Here is a 19,250-nt window from a genome sequence, read left to right on the forward strand (position 1 = left end):
GGAGCTGAAAGTCATGTTCACACAGGGCCATTAACTCCCACTGTCCAGTGTACCACAGCACTCTGGCGGAAACAGGGACCCTGTGCTGAACAGTTCTCTTGAGTTTTGCTAATGCAGAATCATGATGCATGATTCTCCTAAGTTGCAGAACTTGAACAAGTACTATTACAACCTAGGGTTAGCGCATCTCTAGGTTTTCCTAGACCCCTTGATTGCCTCTTAATTGAAAAAAAAAGTGCCTGAACAAAGGAGAGAGGATCTAAAAAGAAGACACTAAGGCTGTGTCTACCCGGCCACGTGTTCTTGCACAAGTAAACTGACGTTCTACTGTATGAAATCAGAGTTTCTTACACGAGAACTCTGATGCTCCCTCTCAGGAAGAAGCTCTCTTGTGCAAGAGCTCTTCCAGAAGAGGCCAGTGTAGACAAGCAACATGAATTTCTTGAGCAAGAAGCCCCTTTGGTTAAAATGGCCATCAGAGCTTTCTTGCAAAGAGAAAGTCCACATTGCTATGGATGCTCTTGCGCAAAAGCACATCTCTTGCACAGAAACACATGCCAGTGTAGACATGCTCTTGTAGAAGACTTTGTGCAAGAAGTCTTCCACAAAACAGTTCTTGTGGAAGAAGCTGCCAGTGTAGATGTAGCCTAGAAAGAGCCCATTCTGTGCCCCCATTGGTCCATTCCCAAGCAGGCCTGCACTGATACATTAATTGACAGCATTATCCAGGTCCTAGGGTTTCACTAGCTACTTTCCTACAAAGAACAATATTGACCTCCCACACCAGATGTAATAATATCCCTGTGGTGGGAAAAATACCTCAGCAGCCCAACACTAGCATTTAATTTCAGAAAGGGGAACTACACAAACAAGGAGGTTAAACAGAAATTAAAAGGTACAGTTATAAAAGTAAAAGCTCTGCAAGCTGCATGGAAACTTTTAAAAGACACCATAGCACCAGGCCCAACTTAAAAGTATAACCCAAATTAAAAAATGCAGTAAGGCTATGTCTACACTACGAGTTTTGCTGAAAAAGGCAATTCAAAATGAAGTGCGGATTAGCATTTTCTCACGCTTCATTTTCATAATCTTCTGATCCGTTTTTGCCCAAGGAGTTTTTGTGCAAAAACAAGCAGTGTGGACATTTCCTTTTTACGCAAGATCTTTATATCTCCTTTTTTGAGGCATAAGGATCTTGTGCAAAAAGGGGGTTTTTCCACAAAAAGGAAACATCCACCCTGCTTGCTGTTGTGCAAAAACCGTTTGGAAAAGGTTATGCAAATGAAGCACGAGAAAATACTAATCTGTGCTTCATTTGCATTGCCTCTTTCGGCTAAACTCAGTGTAGACATAGCCTCAGAGAACCAAAAACGTGTTGCTGTGGCTTAACAACCAGTAAAAGAATCAGTGAAATAGACATCTTTTAAAAAGTGGAAGTCAAATCCTAGTGGGAAAAATAGAAAGGAGCATAAACTTTGTCAAATTAAGTGTAAAAATATAAGAAAAGCCAAAACGGAGTTTGAAGAACAGCTAACTAAAAACTCAAAAACTAATAGTAAAATGTTTAAGTACATCAGAAGCAGGAAGCCTGCTTAACCAGTTGAGTCCCTGGAAGATCAAGATGCTAAAGTAATTGCAGAGAAGCTAAATGAATTATTTAATTCAGTCTTCACAGCTGAGGATATTGGGGAGATCCCCAAACCTGAGCCATTCTTTTTAGGTGACAAATCTGAGGAATTTTCCCAGATTGAGGTGTCATTAGAAAAGGTTTTGGAAAAAATCTGATAAACAGTAACAAGTCACCGGGACCAAATGGCATTCACCCTTGAGTTCTGAAAGAACTCAAATGGGAAATTGCAGAACTATTAACTGGTTTGTAACCTATCCTTCTGTACCTAATGATTGGAAGATAGCTAACGTGACGCCAATATTTAAAAAGGGCTCTAGAGGTGATCCTGGCAAAATCTAATGTCAGTACCAGACAAATTAGTTGAAACTATAGTAAAAAAATGAAATTGTCAGACACGTGGATGAACATAATTTGTTGGGGGAAGTCAACATGGTTTCTGTGAAGGGAAATCATGCGTTACTAATCTACTAGAGTTCTTTGAGAGGGTCAACACACATGTGGACAAAGGGGATCCAGTAGATATAGTGTACTTAGATTTCCAGAAAGCCTTTGACAAGATACCTCAGCCTCACCAAAGGCTCTTCAGTAAAATAAGTTGTCATGGGATAAGAGGGAAGGTCCGGACTAGTAATTGGTTAAAAGACAAGAAACAAAGGGTAGGAATAAATGGTAAGATTTCAGAGTGGAGAGCGATAACTAATGGGGCCCCCGAGGGTCTGCCCTGGGACCAATCCTATTCAATTTATTTATAAATGATCTAGAGAAAGGGATAAACAGTGAGGTGACAAAATTTGCATATGATACCAAACTGCTCAAGATAGTTAAGACCAAAGCAGACTGTGAAGAGCTTCAAAATGATCTCACCGAACTAAGTGATTGGGCAACAAAATGGCAAATGCAATTAAATGTTGATAAATGTAAAATAATTCACATTGGAAAAAATAATCCCAACTATACATACAATATGATGGGGACTAATTTAGCTACAGTTACTCAAGAGAGAAATCTTGGAGTCATTGTGGATAGTTCCCTGAAAAACATACATTCAGTGTGCAGTGGCAGTCAAAAGTAACTAGAAAGTTAGGAATCATTAAAAAAAAAAGAGAACATCTTATTGCTTCTATATAAAACCATAGTACACCCACATCTTGAATACTGAGTACAGCTGTGGTCGCCTCATCTCAAAAGAAATATGGGCATTGGAAAAGGTTCAGAAAAAGGCAACAAAAATTATTAGGGGTTTGAATGGGTCCTATGTGAAGAGAGATTAAAAAGACTTGGACTTTTCAGCTTAGAAAAGAGGTGACTAAGGGGGGATATGATAGAGGTCTATAAAATCATTACTTTGTTGTAGAAGGAGTGAGTAAGGAAAAGTTATTTACTTATTCCCACAATGAAAGAACTAGGGGTCGCCAAATGAAATTAATAGGAAGCAGGTTTAAAACAAACAAAAGGAAGTTTTCCTTTACTCAGTGCACAGTCAATCTGTGGAACTCCTTGCCGGAGGATGTGGTGAAGACTAGGATTTTAACAGGGTTAAAAAAAGAGCTAGATTCATGGAGGTTAGGTCCATCAATGGACATATTAGCTAGGATGGGTAGGAACCTTGTCCCTAGTCTCTGTTTATCTGGAAATGGATGACAGGAGAGGGATCACGTGATGAAGACCTGATTTTACCACAAGAGAGCTTTGCAGAAAGAGAAAAGAAACTGGAATCTCTGATAGCTGACCCTCAGTCTTAGGCATCCATATATATAGTGTTTTACAAAAAACACCAAACATGGCAGGAAAAGAATTGGTTGAGCAAAAAAGAAAAAAAGAAAGAACCAAAAGTTAAAACAAAAAACCCCACCCCCCCAAAAAGACCAAAAAATAAGAGTCATGGACCCTTTGAATTCCTGCACTCCCCTGCTCCCACCAGACACAGCGGGGGAAGAACGTCCCAAGCAGCCTTCAATCCGAGAAAAACAGAAAATACCGTATATTTTACATGTCTGGTATTTTCAGTTGTTTTTTTTAAACCAGACAAAAGCCACAAATACCAACCGGACACCTGGCAACCCTATACATAGACCTCCTATGATCTTCCAGGACACAAGAATCAAATCATCACCTTAAAAAGGGTGATTTTATTAAAACAAAAAGATATACTTGACTCCCTGGGATGCTTATGTGAAGGGGAAAGGAGTCCAGGAGAGCTGGCAGTATTTTAAAGAAGCCTTATTAAAAGGCACAGGAAGAAACCATCCCCATGCACAGTAAGAAAAGCACATATGGTAGGCGACCAGATTGGCTTAAAGGGGACATCCTTGGTGAGCTTAAACACAAAAAGGAAGCTTACAAGAAGTGGAAACTTGGACAGATGACAAGGGAGGAGTATAAATATATTGCTCAAGAATGCAGGGAAGGCAAAAGCACAACTGGAATTGCAGCTAGCAAGGGATTTGAAGGGTAACAAGAAAAGCTTCTACAGGCATGTTAGCAATAAGAGTGATCAGAGAGGGTGTTGAGCCCTTACTGGATGAGGGAGGAAACCTAGTGACAAATGATGTTGGAAAAGCTCAAGTACTTGATGCTTTCTTTGCCTCTGTCTTCACAGACAAGGTCAGCTCCCAGACTAATGCACTAGGCAATGCACTATGGGAAGGAGGTGGACAGCCCTTGGTGGGGAAAGAACAGGTTAGGAACTGTTTAGAAAAGCTAAACATACACAAATCCATGGGTCCAGATTTAATGCATCTGAGGGTACCAAGGAAGTTGGCAAATGTCATTGCAGAGACTTTGGCCATTATCTTTGAAAACTTGTGGAAATCGGGAGGGATCCCAGATGATTGAATAAAAGGCAAATGTAGTGCCTACCTTTAAAAAAAAGGGAAGGACAATCCAGGGAACTATAGTCCAGTCAGCCTTACCTCAGTCCCAGGAAAAATCATGGAAGGGATCCTTACGGAATCCATTTTGAAGCACTTGGAAGAGGGGAAGTGATCAGGAATAGTCAACATGGATTCACGAAGGGCAAGTCATGCCTGACCAATCTGATTAGCATCTATGATGAGGTAACTGGCACTGTGGATATGGGAAAGTCATTGGATGTGATATACCTTGACTTTAGCAAAGCTGTTGATAGTCTCCCACAATATTCTTGCCAGCAAGTTAAGGGAATATGGATTGGATAAATGAACTGTAAGATGGATAGAAAGCTGGCTAGACTGTCAGGCCCAACAGGTAGTGATTAATGGCTCGATGTCAGGTTGGCTGTCGGTTTCTAGAGGAGTGTCCCAAGAATCAGTTCTAGGGCCGGTTTTGTTCAACATTTTTATTAATGGACCTGGATGAGGGGATGGATTACACCCTCAGCAAGTTTGCGGATGAAACTAAGCACGGGGGAGAGGTAGATATGCTGGAGGGCAGGGATAGAGTCCAGAGTGATCTAGACAGATTAGAGGATTGAGCCAAAAAGAAATTTGATGAGGTTCAACAAGGACAAGCGTAGAGTACTGCACTTGGGATAGAAAGATCCCAAGCATTGTTACAGGCTGGGGACCGACTGGCTAAATAGCAGTTATGCAGAAAAAGACCTGAGGAGTACAGTGGATGAAAAGCTGGATATGAGTCAACAGTGTGCCCTTGTAACCAAGAAGGCTAACAGCATATTAGGTTACATTAGAAGGAGCATTGCCAGCAGATCTAGAGATGTGATTACTCCCCTTTATTCGGCTCTGGTGAGGCCACATCTGGAGTTGTGTGTCCAGTTCTGGGGCCCCCACTATGGAAAGGATGTGGATGCATTGGAGAGAGTCCAGCAGAGGGCCACCAAAATGATTAGGGGGCTGGAGTACATGACCTATCAGGAGAGACTGAGGGATTTGGGTTTGTTTAGTCCGCAGAAAAGAAGAGTGAAGGGGGATCTGATAGCAGCCTTTAACTTCCTGAAGGGAGGTTCCAAAGATGGAGAAAGGCTGTTCTCAGTAGTGACAGATGGCAGAACAAGGAGAATGGTCTCAAGTTATAGTGGGGGAGGTCTAGGTTGGATATTAGGAAAAACTATTCCACTAAGAGGGTGGTGAAGCACTGGAATGGGTTACCTAGGAAGGTGGTGGAATCTCCATCCCTAGAGATTTTTAAGTCTCGGCTTGACAAAGCCTTGGTTGAGTTGATTTAGTTAGGATTGGTCCTGCATTGGGCAGGGGCCTCGACTTGATGACCTCCTGAGGTCTCTTCCAGCTCTATGATTCTATAAAGCCAAAGCATACTTGGCTGCTAGGTGTTTTAAAGCAACTGAGAAAAGAACAATTTAAAAACAAAATTCAATCTCTGGGATAGAGCTTAAAGTACAGTTTGGGGTGGGGGCGGGAGAGGCCCACAGGGACTTAGCAGAGATAAATTTAACCATACAACAAAAAAGGGAAATAATCTGATTGCATCTAAATGGACTTTTCCCTATATACTCACAGATCCATGCTTTGAGATCCCATTCATTTCCATGCCCAGTATTCTTTGTAGGCATGATAGTTCTGCCTGGTTCAATTCATATTGTTCCCCCAGCTCCCGGGTTAAATTCTCACAAAAAAGACTAGCCAGCAGATACTCATTTCATTTCAGATCTCAACACCTTCCCCCATGGGCTCTCCTGGCTCCCCACCAACACCTCCTAGCTACCTGAGTTTAACTCTTTGGTTACTGTATGCTGGGATGTTCAGAAAGGCCAGCACTTGTCCTATCCATCACAATTTTTAAAAATGATTTTAATTTAATTACGGAAGTTCAAAATGTATACCTTAAAATCCAACAGAAACCATAGGATTCATCATATACTAAAATGGTGGTTTCTTGACTCAATTCTGTGTGTTGTGAGAACACCACATTATCATGAATACAATGATATTTATAAAACTGCATTTTAAAAGTATTTTGCACATCTGTAATCTCTTCTGGAACACTCTGAAGTTGTCCAATTATGTCAGACTTTCAGGAGGGAAGACAGAGTGCATTTCAAACTGAGTGGACTAGAGCTAGAACACCATTCCATGATTTTGTAAGACTTTTTTCAGTACAATGAAAGCTTTTAAAATGTAGCCAATTCTTCTTTCATCTGTCTTTATGTAACATATACAGTAACTCAGTTTTCTAATAAATCAGAATTCAAATAGTTCATCCCATACATGTTTTATTTTGTAAATGGAATGCAGAAAACAAACCACTGATTCAAAGCCTCACTGCTTTACAACATCAAATGTTCTAACCTTACATCCAGTATAACCATTGTTGTATGGAAAGTTATTCATCTCCTATCACCAGAAGATATGGAAAGTTATGAAGGATAATTAACAGTACATAAAGATGTAAACATAATTTTCAAACAATTACTCACAAAAAAGGAATGTTGAATACAAATGCAAAATACCTGAATGCAGAAATTAGATATTTGGAGGCCACTTCAGAAACATCAATGACTCGAATTCATTTAAAAATGACACCAAAAGGACCAATGTAAAAGTTACTATATCAGGATAACTAGACGTTTACAACTATGAAATAGGAGTCCTAGAGTAGTCTGTGTGGAAATGCAGAACTACAGCTGGCAAAATGAGAAAAAACGATCATGGTTGACTCTACCTCAATCCTACAAGATCTTACACGTTAACTTTACACTGCTTCAGGAGTGTAAAAGGATTTAAGCATAAATGAGAATCAGGGCCTTAAGACTAATCATAAAGTGGGCATTAGATTAAAATAATGTCCATTTTAGGACTACTTTACACTGTCAGAATGGTGTAAAGGAGCCTCAATGCAAGTTAAATTAAGATCCAATGACTTCAGTAGGACTACTCAGCGTCAAATTAAGTACATGCTTTGTCTTTGCAGGACTTTGTGCTTTCAAACCACTGCAAACACTGGCATTTGATAAAAGCTACTGCATAAGACAAACCATTATTAGAGCAGTGTTTTCTTCACTTGCATTATTTACATTTTTAATTAGTGTCATACTGAAGTAAAAAAAATGTTGAGAGAGTCTAGCAAAAATATGCAGTAAATTAAAAGATGAAAATTGGTCAGCAATGTTTTTATTTTTCCCCCATGTAAGATCTCTAGAAGTTAATCAATTTAATTTTAAAATAAAGAACTTAATTTAGCGAAGTGGAACTAGGATTTACCCTTTAATGCTTATTCTGGGACTCAAATCTTTTGTTTATTAATTAATGTGAGGAAAGCAACATGTATTTTCAAAGTTACTCAATGCAGTTCATTTAACTATAGTGCTCTCTAGATGCAAGTTACTATTTCATAAAACCATGTAACGGGGTTCTAAATGCATACTGTTCTGCCATTTGAATATATTTTTGCATACAATTTGCAAGAAGTGCTGCATTTCAGTGATAAATACAACATCCAAACTGACAACATGATAAGAATTTAGTCTGATACTCTGCACTTTAAACAATATTTTTGTGACTGGAAAGTTTTCTGAGCATCTATAAATTCAAGCAATCCCCTTCAGATTAGCTGAATGCAGTATGGTTTACTTACCTAATTTATAATATCAATCAAGAGGACTAAGAAACTTGCCTCTGAAAGCATATGAGAGTTGGCACAATAGTTCACAATGGTGTCTTATCATGCAAACATATACGGCTGCAAGACTGTATAAGGAATGTATTTTCCTAGTGCACCATAATGGCTTGTATCAATCATAAATACCCATTTTGGTAGGGAATAAAGAGGTTCTAGGCTAGCAATGCAGGAAGAGTTTATGCAACTTTAGATATGTACTAAAAATAGTCACAGAATATTAACTGCTGCACATGCTCATCAGCTTTTTATAGTAAAAAGCTCTGTCATTTAAAAATAAATTAAGATTTAAAGTCATATTACAGGCTAAAAAAGCTTGACAATATTTTAAAAAGTTTTAACAGTTTGGGTTACTATCCTCTTCTTTCCAGGAAGAACATTTTAAGCCAGAGGACTCTTATTTCAATGTCCCATATAGCTTCTGTCAGTTTAACCCCCATGAATTTGAGCCCTTCCATGTCCAGTGTCAACCTAGAATGGCGCTGTGTGAGGCAGTTTAAAATCTAATGTTCCAGAAGTTATACCTTAAAATAACAATCCTTGGTTCAGCAGTGAAGCTCTATCCTGCTGTAACTATCACAGCCTACCTGCACTTTTTATGGCCTAGAAGTCCTTTATCAATAAAGGTACCACATGACCAGTTAATTGAGCGATCTCAAAACACATACTAACACATTCATTATAACAATAAAGAAATTAATGTTTAAATTTTCATGTAAGAGACATTTAAATATGTTTAACTATTCTTTAAGTGACATCCTGCAGAAACATTGGCAGACTTCTTCATGAAAACACGGTTTTGGCAACGTAGAAGATGTATTTATTGTCCATGGAGTTCTGTCATAAGCTTTAAAAAAATACTCTTATTAAATAATCAATTCTTTTTTCTTCCTTAAAACCAAACAATACACAGAGCCAGTAGCTGTCCAGAAATAATCTTCTACTGTTTAACTATTCTCTGTGGGGTTTTCTTTTCGGCTTTTCTTCATAAGATTCTCCATATTCATTCACTCTGCTCTTATCCACAGGATATAGCCTTACAGATAAAACACAAATTAGTTACATGGTAAAAGATAGCATACACCAGTACTTGATACCTTATCATTTGCTTTACCTCCCCAATGTCAGTCTAATGCCATGGAACATTAAAAAAAGGTCCAAAGTAGAATCATATCCACTCTTCACATACAATGAAACTTGAAAGGTCCACGTATCTGATGTGTGGGTAACTGGGCAATGGACATACCATTTGCCATTAAAGCTCAGTAGCCAGGGGAAGAGGATCTCCAGAACTCTATCACTCCCCTTGTATTCTACAAGGCTATGGATAGACTAGTACATCTCTGCTGCAAGTCTAAACTTCTTACCCTGTTTCCTTTTCCATTCCACTTCCTAATAACTAACTCCAAAATTTGCTTCTACTCTTAATTTTCCATCCAACAAGAAACTGACATGAACTCTACCACCACAGATTTCTGCATAGATGCAGCAGTGAAAATTAAGAAGTGTTGGAGTGGTCTACAGACTCGGGAATGCTAATTTTCAAATTTTACTGGGTAGATATTTTTGTATGAAGAAAGCAAGGTTAGATTTTGTTAGGAATGGTGGTATAGATTCCTTCCTCATCAAGGCAAGCTTTCTCTTGGCCAAGTTGAGGATTTTTTTCAAGCCTAGACAAAAAGGTAAGAGAATCCTTTATGAAAACAAGGGTATGTAGTCAGTCTGGTGATCAGCTTATGTTTAATTCTCAAACATGAGTAAGTAACTCCTAAGAGGGCCTGTATGAATAATAAGAGTATATCTTGGGACTATCAAATTCACAAACACAATACACAGTACACAGTGAAATCTTAACATGAGCCCCAAAGTTTTTTTTTCTCTCCTGCATTTAATTAGTATTGATATAGCTGCTTGGATCTGTAGGTGACAGACACTAATGAAAATGGAAAAAAGAGAAGAAGGGATGAAGAGAAAACATACCATCTTTGGTAAAGGTAGACGAGGAACACCACATCATCCCTAAAACATGCCAGCCTATGCGATGTTGGCATAGTGATGATAAAAGCAAAGATATCATCAATGAAGGTGTTGAATGCCTGTAAATACAGGAAATATTTTCAGCAAAGATATCAAGTATGGTTCAGCTGATGGCACATTAACTCTGTGGTTAGGTGGTCAGTTTCAAACATCATACCAGAAGTTGGGCTATTACCCATGTCTTAGAACAGAGTGCACTACAGGCAGTCCCCGGGTTACGTACAAGATAGGGACTGTAGGTTTGTTCTTAAGTTGCATCTGTATGCAAGTCGGAACTGGCTCCAGATTCAGCCGCTGCTGAAACTGACCGCCAGTTCTGACTTACATACAGAATCAACTTAAGAACCCCAAGCGTCCCCAAGTCAGCTGCTGCTGAAACTGATCAGCAGCTGATTCCAGGAAGCCCGGGGCAGAGCAACTCTGCCTAGGGCTTCCTGTAGTCAGCGCTGGTCAGTTTCAGCAGCAGCTGACTTGGGGACGCCTGGGGCAGAGCAGCTGGGGTGCTGCCGGGTTGGTCCAGTAGCGCCCAGAGCGGCGCTGCGGGACCAACTGGCAGCGCCCCAGCTGCTCTGCCACAGGCGTCTGGAGAAAAGCCTAGTCTGCTGGCGGGGGGGGGGGGGGGGGGGGGGGGGGGGGCGGCGTACTAGCTGCGTCCCCCCCACGCCAGCAGACCAGGAAGACGCGGGCGGCGGACCGAGACGCACCGCGGTCCCGCTGCCTGGGTCCTCTGCGGCTTTGCTCCCAGTCTCCCCCTGGTCTGCTGGAGACCAGCAGACCAGGGAGACGGGGAGCAAAGCCTCTGAGGCGGGGCGTCTGGGCTGTCCCACTGCCGGCTTCCCCCAAGGCTTTGCAAAGCCGCGGAGGGGCTCGGGCAGCAGGGCAGCCCAGGCGCGCCTGGGTTGCCTCGCTGCCCGAGCCTCCCCTCCCCCCGTGGCTTTGCAAAGCCTCGGGGAAGCCGGCAGCGGAGTAGCCCAGGCGCGCAGACCAGGGAGACGCGGAGACCAGGGAGACGCAGAGAAAGCCCCGGAGTACACAGGCGGCAGGACCGCGAGGTCCCGCAGTCCGTGTCCTCAAGGGCGAGCCCCGTTCGTAACTGCGGATCCGACATAAGTCGGATCCGCATAAGTCGAGGACTGCCTGTATATAAACTAATAGGTAAACCTAAAAAAAGAGCCAGAACTTTGAATGAGAGAAGTTACAGCCAGGATAAAAACCAAAAATGGATCTGCCTGCTCTGGTATCTGCACTTGACTGGTGACTATGCGTGTCAGATTGGGGGGCTGTCTGTAGGTGAGAACTGGCCTGTCTCCCAAAGTCTGTGAGACTAAGGGATCTTTTAGCAGGGGGCTGTAGGTGATAACCAGTGGTGTTATTTTTCTTGCTGAGCCTGTCCTGTAGTAAGTGACTTCTTGGAGAAAGGCCATTCCTCCCCTACAGACAATCTCTCAACCTGAAGCATCCCCAGCAGCCACACAATGCACCATAGGAACACTAAGCCAGGAATCCACCCCTGCAACAAACTTTGTTGCCAACTTTGCCCACATTATCTATAGAAGCGACACTATCACAGAACCAAACCACGTGAGCCACAATATGAGGGGCTCATCCACCTGTACATCCACTAACATGGTATATGTCATCAAGTGCCCGCAATGCTCCTCCGCCATGTATTTTGCCCAAACTGGACAGTCTCTACACCAAAGAATAAATGGCCACAAATCACACATCAAGAAAGGCAATGTACAAAAACTAGTAGAACACCACTTCTGGGGTATGTCTACACAGCAAAGTTATTTTGGAATACCAGAGATATCCCAGAATAGCTACCCCACGTCTTTTGATCACGTCCGCTATTTCGAAATGTAAGTGGATGCAGAATTTCACCTCCCTGTAAACCTCATTCTACCAGGAGTAAGGCATGGCTCGAAGTAGCGCCAGATGACAAAATTTCAAAATAGACTTGAAATAAGCTACACAATTTGCATAGTGCAAATTGCGTATCTTATTTCGAGGTTCAGGTGCTTTGTAGATGCACTTTTAGTCTCCCTAGTCGTTCAATAGTGAATTAAAAAAAAAAAAACACCTTCAAAACTAGACTATAAAGAGAAACAGCAGAGCTGCAATTCATTTGCAAAGTTAACATGGTCAAACTAAGACTGAATAAGAATTTATAATGGTGTTCTCAGTACAAAGGTAATTTCCCCTCTCCTGGAATTCACACTAGGTATGCAAAAAATTAAAAAAAATAACCACATAACTTAAAAATCCTAGTGGTTACATGCACTGGGAGTGGGGCTGGCAGCTAGTACACACTGACTCCTGGCCCCTCTCCCAGCAAGCTGGCCGTGCTGTGGGTTCTGCAGTAATAAGCTTTATACTGCATAGCCTACAGTACAGGGGCAGCAACTATCTCCCAGAGAGAGGGGCTGGGAGTCAGTGTGCACCCACGAAGATTTAACTGTAACAGATAGCTATGAGTGGATGCTTATTACATAAATATTTAAATAGTTAAACTCCTAATACACATCTCTCCATCAGCAGCTGTGAGTGAGCCATATTCACCCTGACTATTGGCCTTGTAAACACTGGTCCTCCACTGGATAAACAACTGCCTTCTTTTGATACACTAGTGGATATATACACTCCTTCCTCTAATTCCCACTCCATTGCATCTGAAAGTGTTTTTTACCCACTAAACCTTATGCCACATAAATCTGTTAGTCTTTAAGGTGTCACAGGACACCTTGTCGTTTTTGCAGATACAGACTAAGGGTATATCTACACTACCACCCTAATTCGAACTAGGGTGGTTAATGTAGTCAATCGAAGTTGCAAATGAAGCCCGGGATTTAAATATCCCGGGCTTCATTTGCATCTTGCAGGCGCCACCATTTTTAAATCCCCAGTAGTTCGGACTCCGTGCCCGCGGCTACACACGGCACGGAGTAGGTAGTTCGAATTAGGCTAATTTGAACTACCGTTACTCCTCGTTTCTAATTCGAACTACCTACTCCGTGCCGTGTGTAGCCGCAGGCACGGAGTCCGAACTACCGGGGATTTAAAAATGGCAGCGCCCGGCAAGATGTAATTGAAGCCTGGGATATTTAAATCCCGGGCTTCATTTGCAACTTCGATTGACTACATTAACCACCCTAGTTCGAACTAGGGTGGTAGTGTAGACATACCCTAACACGGCTACCCCTCTGAGATTTATAAACATGTAATTTTGAAATCTTTATAAAACTCTCAAATCAAAATGTATTTTCTCTGGCCTGCCAAAAATAGTTTGTCCATCCAAATCATTATCTCTGCCAATTTTACATTGTCAATCTGCTCCCATTTAGGCATTAGCTGTCCAAAAAACACACACACACAACCCACCCTAAGTTTTAAAAGTAATAGCAAACAAATTTCTTTGGTGATTTCTCTTCACTGATTTTGTTAAGAGCCAAAATGGATTCTAAACAAAACTCCCCTGCAAGGAAATACCAAGCCTGAACATTTTCAGCTAAGAAGTTAATGTCAGAGAGTTATAAGCAACTGAAAAAGAGTATTTACTGTGAACGCAAGACGCTTTTGCTATAGAAGACTGACATGTATGGTATCTGTAAATGTGCCTGTTAACAGTATGAAGATTAGCATTTTGATGCTGCATCCTGAACTCTGTTGCAGGTTCATTTAGATTAAAATGGCAGTTTTAAAGAATTAAGTAGGAAAATAAATAAATCTGAAACGTACCATTTCACATTTTCACAAAATAGCTTAATTTACATTGTTTAATGTGAACACTGATTTTGGAACACAAGCTTGCTATAATGTGGGAAATTCCTTAACACTGTGGATTACATGGGATCTTGACTTTTTCTAAGAACTGTTTATCAGTTTGCAACGTATTTAGCAAGCCATGGAAACTTCTATTACTGTTTTATTGAATACACATATTTTAAACTATTTTACTAATATGAAAAGTTGCCGACAGTCAAAACAAGTCATGCCATCAAAACTAGAAAGCTAAAATAATTTGCATTATGGGAAACCCACAATTCAAAAACTGAAGATGAACTCAATTGTCCTAAAAGATAAAAAATACTGCACAAAAATTAAATGTATGTTGCGGCGTAAAACTGGCAGTTTAAAGCATACAAATTCACATTTAAACTACATATTGTTGTCCTGCTTCTTAAGTAAAAAATAATTGCTGACTTGGTAGCACAAATTTTTGAAATTACAGTTTTACTTACTTTATATGTGAATGCCTTCCATGGTAAATGTGCAACTGATTTCATCTACAGGAAAAGAAACACATAATTTGTAACAAAACTGGGAATAAATTCTAGATACCGAAAGCCAAAAATACCCCATTTTAAACATTTAGACATACCTTATAATTCACAAACAGCTGGGGCAACATAAATAGGAATCCAAAAGCATATACTCCTGAAGACAAAACGTGAACATATTTTAAGACAATTGCCACAAAGAGCAAGTACGTACGTACACCTTAACAAGTTTATACACTTTCAGTTTGAAAAACATCAGTTTTCGCTTTTCATGTGCGCATGTCTCCTTCACATGAAGGGTACAGCTACACTGAAGCTGGGAGTATGCTTCCCAAGTTGGACAGACAGCTATATATTAGGTCTGGTATAGCTAATGTGCTCAAAATAGCACTAGCTCTGAGCAGAGCCAGTGTGTATCGGTCTCCCCTAGTTGGGAAGCACACTCCTAGCTATAGTGCAGTGTAGACATATCCTAAAGCAGTTGTTCTCAAACTGTGGCCTGGGGACCACCAATGGTAGGCAAGCTCCACTCAGGTGGTCCGCTCTAAGGCAAGGGTGGGCAATATTGGGGGGGGGGGGGAAGGGTCACTTCACAAATTTTAGTATGTGGTTGTAGGCTGGGCCCTGGAAGGGGTGGGACCTCAGGCAAAAAGGGGAGGTTCCCTCTAGCCACCACATGCCCCTGGCAGGGGAAAGACCCTTTGCATGCTCTCCTGGCCCCAGGCCAATTGGGGTTTCAGGGCAGGGAAGCATGCAGTCTCTTGCTCCCCAGCCGTGCTCTGCTAGGGGCATGCAGCGCTTAGAGGGAACCACAAGCTGTTTTGACGGCAGTTCCCTCTAGGTGCTGTGCACACCTAGCAGAGGAGACTTCAGGTGCTCTCATGCCCCCAGGTCCCAACTTGGTGGGCCAGATTCCAACCTCACCAAGGTGGATGAAATAGGATACAAGTGGGGGGGGGGGAGATGGGGAGAGAGTGGAGTGAGAAGAGGGGATGGGGGAATTTGGGACCCGTGGGGCTGTGGCATCCAGAGAAAGCGGCAACTTTCCCTAGCTCTAGGAGTGACTGCTGGGAAGAGATGGCCTGCTTTCCCAGTCTGAGCTCTGTGGCAGGGGAAGAGACCCTACAGATATTAAAATATGAGTTGAGTGCTTTTATTTGTAGAACAATAAAATGTTAATTAAGTTTTTTTACACAGTGCTTTTATCCAAAGTGCTTAACAATAGTTAGCTAACAGTATAAATGACATGTGGAAAGATGATTAAGCTAAGACCCTTAGCAATTTTCAGGTGGTCCACAAAAAAAAGAAGTTGGAGAACCCCTGTACTAAAGCAAGGTGCACAAATGCAAAATTCACTTGTAATTGCCTCACTCTGTGGTTTACTCTAATAGACTGTGTTATATTATACCACTATTTTAAAGTATTTTTTCTTCCCTTTTGCTCCTCTGTTTGACCCCTATTATTTTGGGATGCACTGTCAAATCACAACTCCTCCACATCACAGTGTTACAAAAATCTGAGATGCCTTAATTTGTATTTTGAAATGTCACCTGTAAAATTTAGAAAAAAGGCAATATTAAAAAAAAGGAACAAACTCAGGTTACTAAATCCACATTTAGGCACCTAAAAAAGTGACCTGATTTGTTTTTTGAACGCTGAACACTCAACACCATTTGCGGACGTCAGCTCAGTTTTAGATTTTCAAAATTCTTGGCCTTAATAGGATAAATATATGTATAGTATCAGAGGAAAATAGAGAGATACTTACCATTGACAAAACTGTTAATCAACCAAGAATACCAGCTAAAAAGGAGAGAATATAAATTAATTTTCCCTTTTTCTCCCCCCAACCAAAATGCAACACTAAACTCATGAAAAACTCAGAGAAAATCTTCTAGACAATGTTTTAACATGGGAAGAGACTCAAGTTGAAGACTTGAAAAACACCACTTTTAAAAACCAAAGTGACACCTCCTTTACATTTCATTAACCACTAATTTGATAAGATTTCATTTGAGAGGGCGCATTATTCTGTATTTTGAAGTGTTTTACTGTGACACGTGGTGCTTCAAGTGTGTCCTGCATGAGTCAGGAGCTATATCAAAGTCAAATTTTCAAGATTTTGAAAAATTCATTCAAATTGGCTTTAAAGGAATGCTATTGTACAATGAAAATGCAGCAAAGGACCATAAAAACAAAGGATAAATGTGTATTCATGGGGGCTGGAACAGGAGACACTGTAGGGATTATTAGGTTGCAGATAATACAAAATTGCAAATATTAATGAACAGAAAGAATCTTACAGTACAGAAACTGGAAACATGAGCAGTGAATAAAGTGATATTCAACTGGGAAAAATATAAGCTAGCAAAAACAGATGCTCAGTGGAATGAGCACAGAGCTAGAAATAAGTAATGTTATAGGCAAGGCTCGACAAATGCGCTCGCCCGTGGTGAGTAGAGTTTGCCAGCTGGAGAGTGCAGGGGCAGATTGGCCCGGTGGGCTGTTCTAATGGACTGGCCAAAGCCCGCACTACGGATGGTGCGGCCCCATCCAATCTGCCAGCCGGCAGAGGAGCAGAGAGCTGCCAGGGAGGGGGAACTGCGGCAATACTCTGCGTCGGGCTGCCCACATGCAGCTGCGGCGCGAGGAGGCGGGGTGCCGGCAGATGCCAGGACACTGGCGTGAAGTGGTCCCACCGATTGTAAAGGGCTGTGGCACACAGCGGAGCCAGGCCCCACCCCACCGGCTCCAGTCCTGCCACAGCCCTAGCCCCTCGCCAGCGAGAGACCCTCCCTGCCGACCACCAGGCTCGCTGCGCCCGCCCCACGCCCCATCTGGCTCCACCGGCCATTCACCACGCCGCCCCTGCACCCCCTGCTCTCCTTCTGGCTCTGCACCGCCCTTGCACTCCCCGATCCCTGCTCCCCCCACAGCTCTGTGCTGCCCGTTCCCTGCACTGCCCCTAGACGCCGATCCCTCTGCCCCTCTCATTCCCCACGTCCCATTCCCTGTGCCTCCACTGCAACCTGCACATAGCTCCCCCCGATCCCTGCATCCCTCTGCGCCTCCTGTCCCCCGCACTACCCCTGTCTTGTCCCCCACACTATTCCCTGCACCCCTCTGGCTCAGTGCTGTCCCTGCACCGTTTCCCCTGTGGGTCGGGAGTGAGGGGTGCTTGCCCATAGGGAGGGGCTGGACAGGGCAGGGAAAAGGCTGCTGTGACCCAGCAGCAGTGAAAGGGGGAGTTCACTTGAAATGCCTTTGCCTTGGACAAAGGACAATGTGAAGTTTGAGCTTAATGTAAGAACAAAACATACTCTCGCTTACAGTATCATTGTATATATCCGTGTTTCTCAAAAGGTGGGTTGCAGGTCCGCACCATTTTGTTTACCTAATAGGTCCATTGCCACGGAGCCTTGCAGCTCCCATTGGCTCTGGTTCACCTTTTCCAGCCAAGGAAGGGGGGGGGGGGGGGTCACAGGAAGTGGTGTGGCCTGGATTGCTGTTTCCCACAACTCTCCTTGGCTGGAAACAGTGAACTGGAGCCAATGGGAGCTGTGAGGCTTCATGGCAATGGACCCTTTAAGTAAACAAAGCAGTGCAGGCCTGCTAGTGACTTTCCTAAAGTAGATTTATGACCCACTTTCAGAAACACTGGTATAAATAATAGTAAGCTCCATTAAGTTGGTAGAAATATATTTACAATGAAACTTTGTCCTTCGTGAGGTGTAATCAATTATTCTATAGACACAATGATTTACGTTTAATGGATAAACCATTATTAGAGCTACAGCTGCTCTGTGGCACTTCCTTGGTGATGCAGTTTTGACAAGTTATGTCTTTTGTAATTTATTATTCTAGGAAACTGCAAACATTGTTATTTTTCAACATTTAATAATTATTTAAATAACTGCCCAGTAAGTAAGGAGATCCAAAAATTCTTCTCAGAAGCCTGAACATTTTTTTCTTTATTTTCCCAACTGAGATAGGAGCCCCACTGTGCTAAGTGCTATTCAAAAACATATTAAAGTCCCCAACACTTAGAAGTTTACAATCTAAATAGGAAAGACAAAGGACATAACATTCCCAACTTTACAGGTGGGGAACTGAGGTAGAGATTAAGTGACTTGCTCACAGTGATAAAAGCAGATTGTGACAGAAGACTAACTGAGCTCAAGTCTTCTAAGTTCCAGTCCAGTGCCTTAAAAATCACAAAGCTACCTTTCCTCTTAAGCATATTCTACAGTGTAGTGACATCAGCGCACATCTCTAATTTACGTAGTGACTAAAAGGTGTTTACACTGGGGCAACTTAATCTGGTAAGATTATTCCATTGTATTAGAGTAAGATTCACGTGATATGAGTTAGAAAAGCAAACCACCAAGTTTCTCTAAAACTGGGGTTCATCCAGAACTTAGCACATAAGTGTGGACTGACACACAGTTTGTCTTTGATTATGCAAATGAAGTGCTCTTACGGCTCCTCCTTATCAATAAGGGATGAAGTGGAAGTTAATTTCTTGTTACTGAGAATGAGGTAGTATACAGGCAGTCCCCGGGTTACGTACAAGATAGGGACTGTAGGTTTGTTCTTAAGTTGAATCTGTATGTAAGTCGGAACTGGCGTCCAGATTCAGCCGCTGCTGAAACTGATCAGTTTCAACAGCGGCTGAATCTGGACGCCAGTTCTGACTTACATACAGATTCAACTTAAGAACCCCAGGCATCCCG

General features: G+C 42.0%; 1 protein-coding gene across 1 annotated transcript in view; it reads right to left on the reverse strand.

Annotated features, from left to right (window-relative positions):
- Positions 1 to 6,780: 6,780 nt before the first annotated feature.
- CLPTM1L (CLPTM1 like) overlaps positions 6,781 to 19,250 on the reverse strand; it is a 52,522-nt gene continuing 40,052 nt past the window's right edge. The window contains exons 13-17 of the mRNA XM_075921517.2: positions 16,286 to 16,320; positions 14,619 to 14,674; positions 14,479 to 14,523; positions 10,181 to 10,296; positions 6,781 to 9,236 (exon numbers count right to left, since the gene is read on the reverse strand). Of these exons, the coding sequence (XP_075777632.1) occupies positions 9,152 to 9,236; positions 10,181 to 10,296; positions 14,479 to 14,523; positions 14,619 to 14,674; positions 16,286 to 16,320 (337 nt within the window). The 3' untranslated portion in view covers positions 6,781 to 9,151. The remainder of the gene's footprint in view (positions 9,237 to 10,180; positions 10,297 to 14,478; positions 14,524 to 14,618; positions 14,675 to 16,285; positions 16,321 to 19,250) is intronic.

The sequence above is a fragment of the Pelodiscus sinensis genome, chromosome 2 (genome assembly GCF_052426305.1).
Source record: "Pelodiscus sinensis isolate ZL-2025 chromosome 2, ASM5242630v1, whole genome shotgun sequence".
In the NCBI taxonomy this organism is placed as follows: Eukaryota; Metazoa; Chordata; order Testudines; family Trionychidae; genus Pelodiscus; species Pelodiscus sinensis.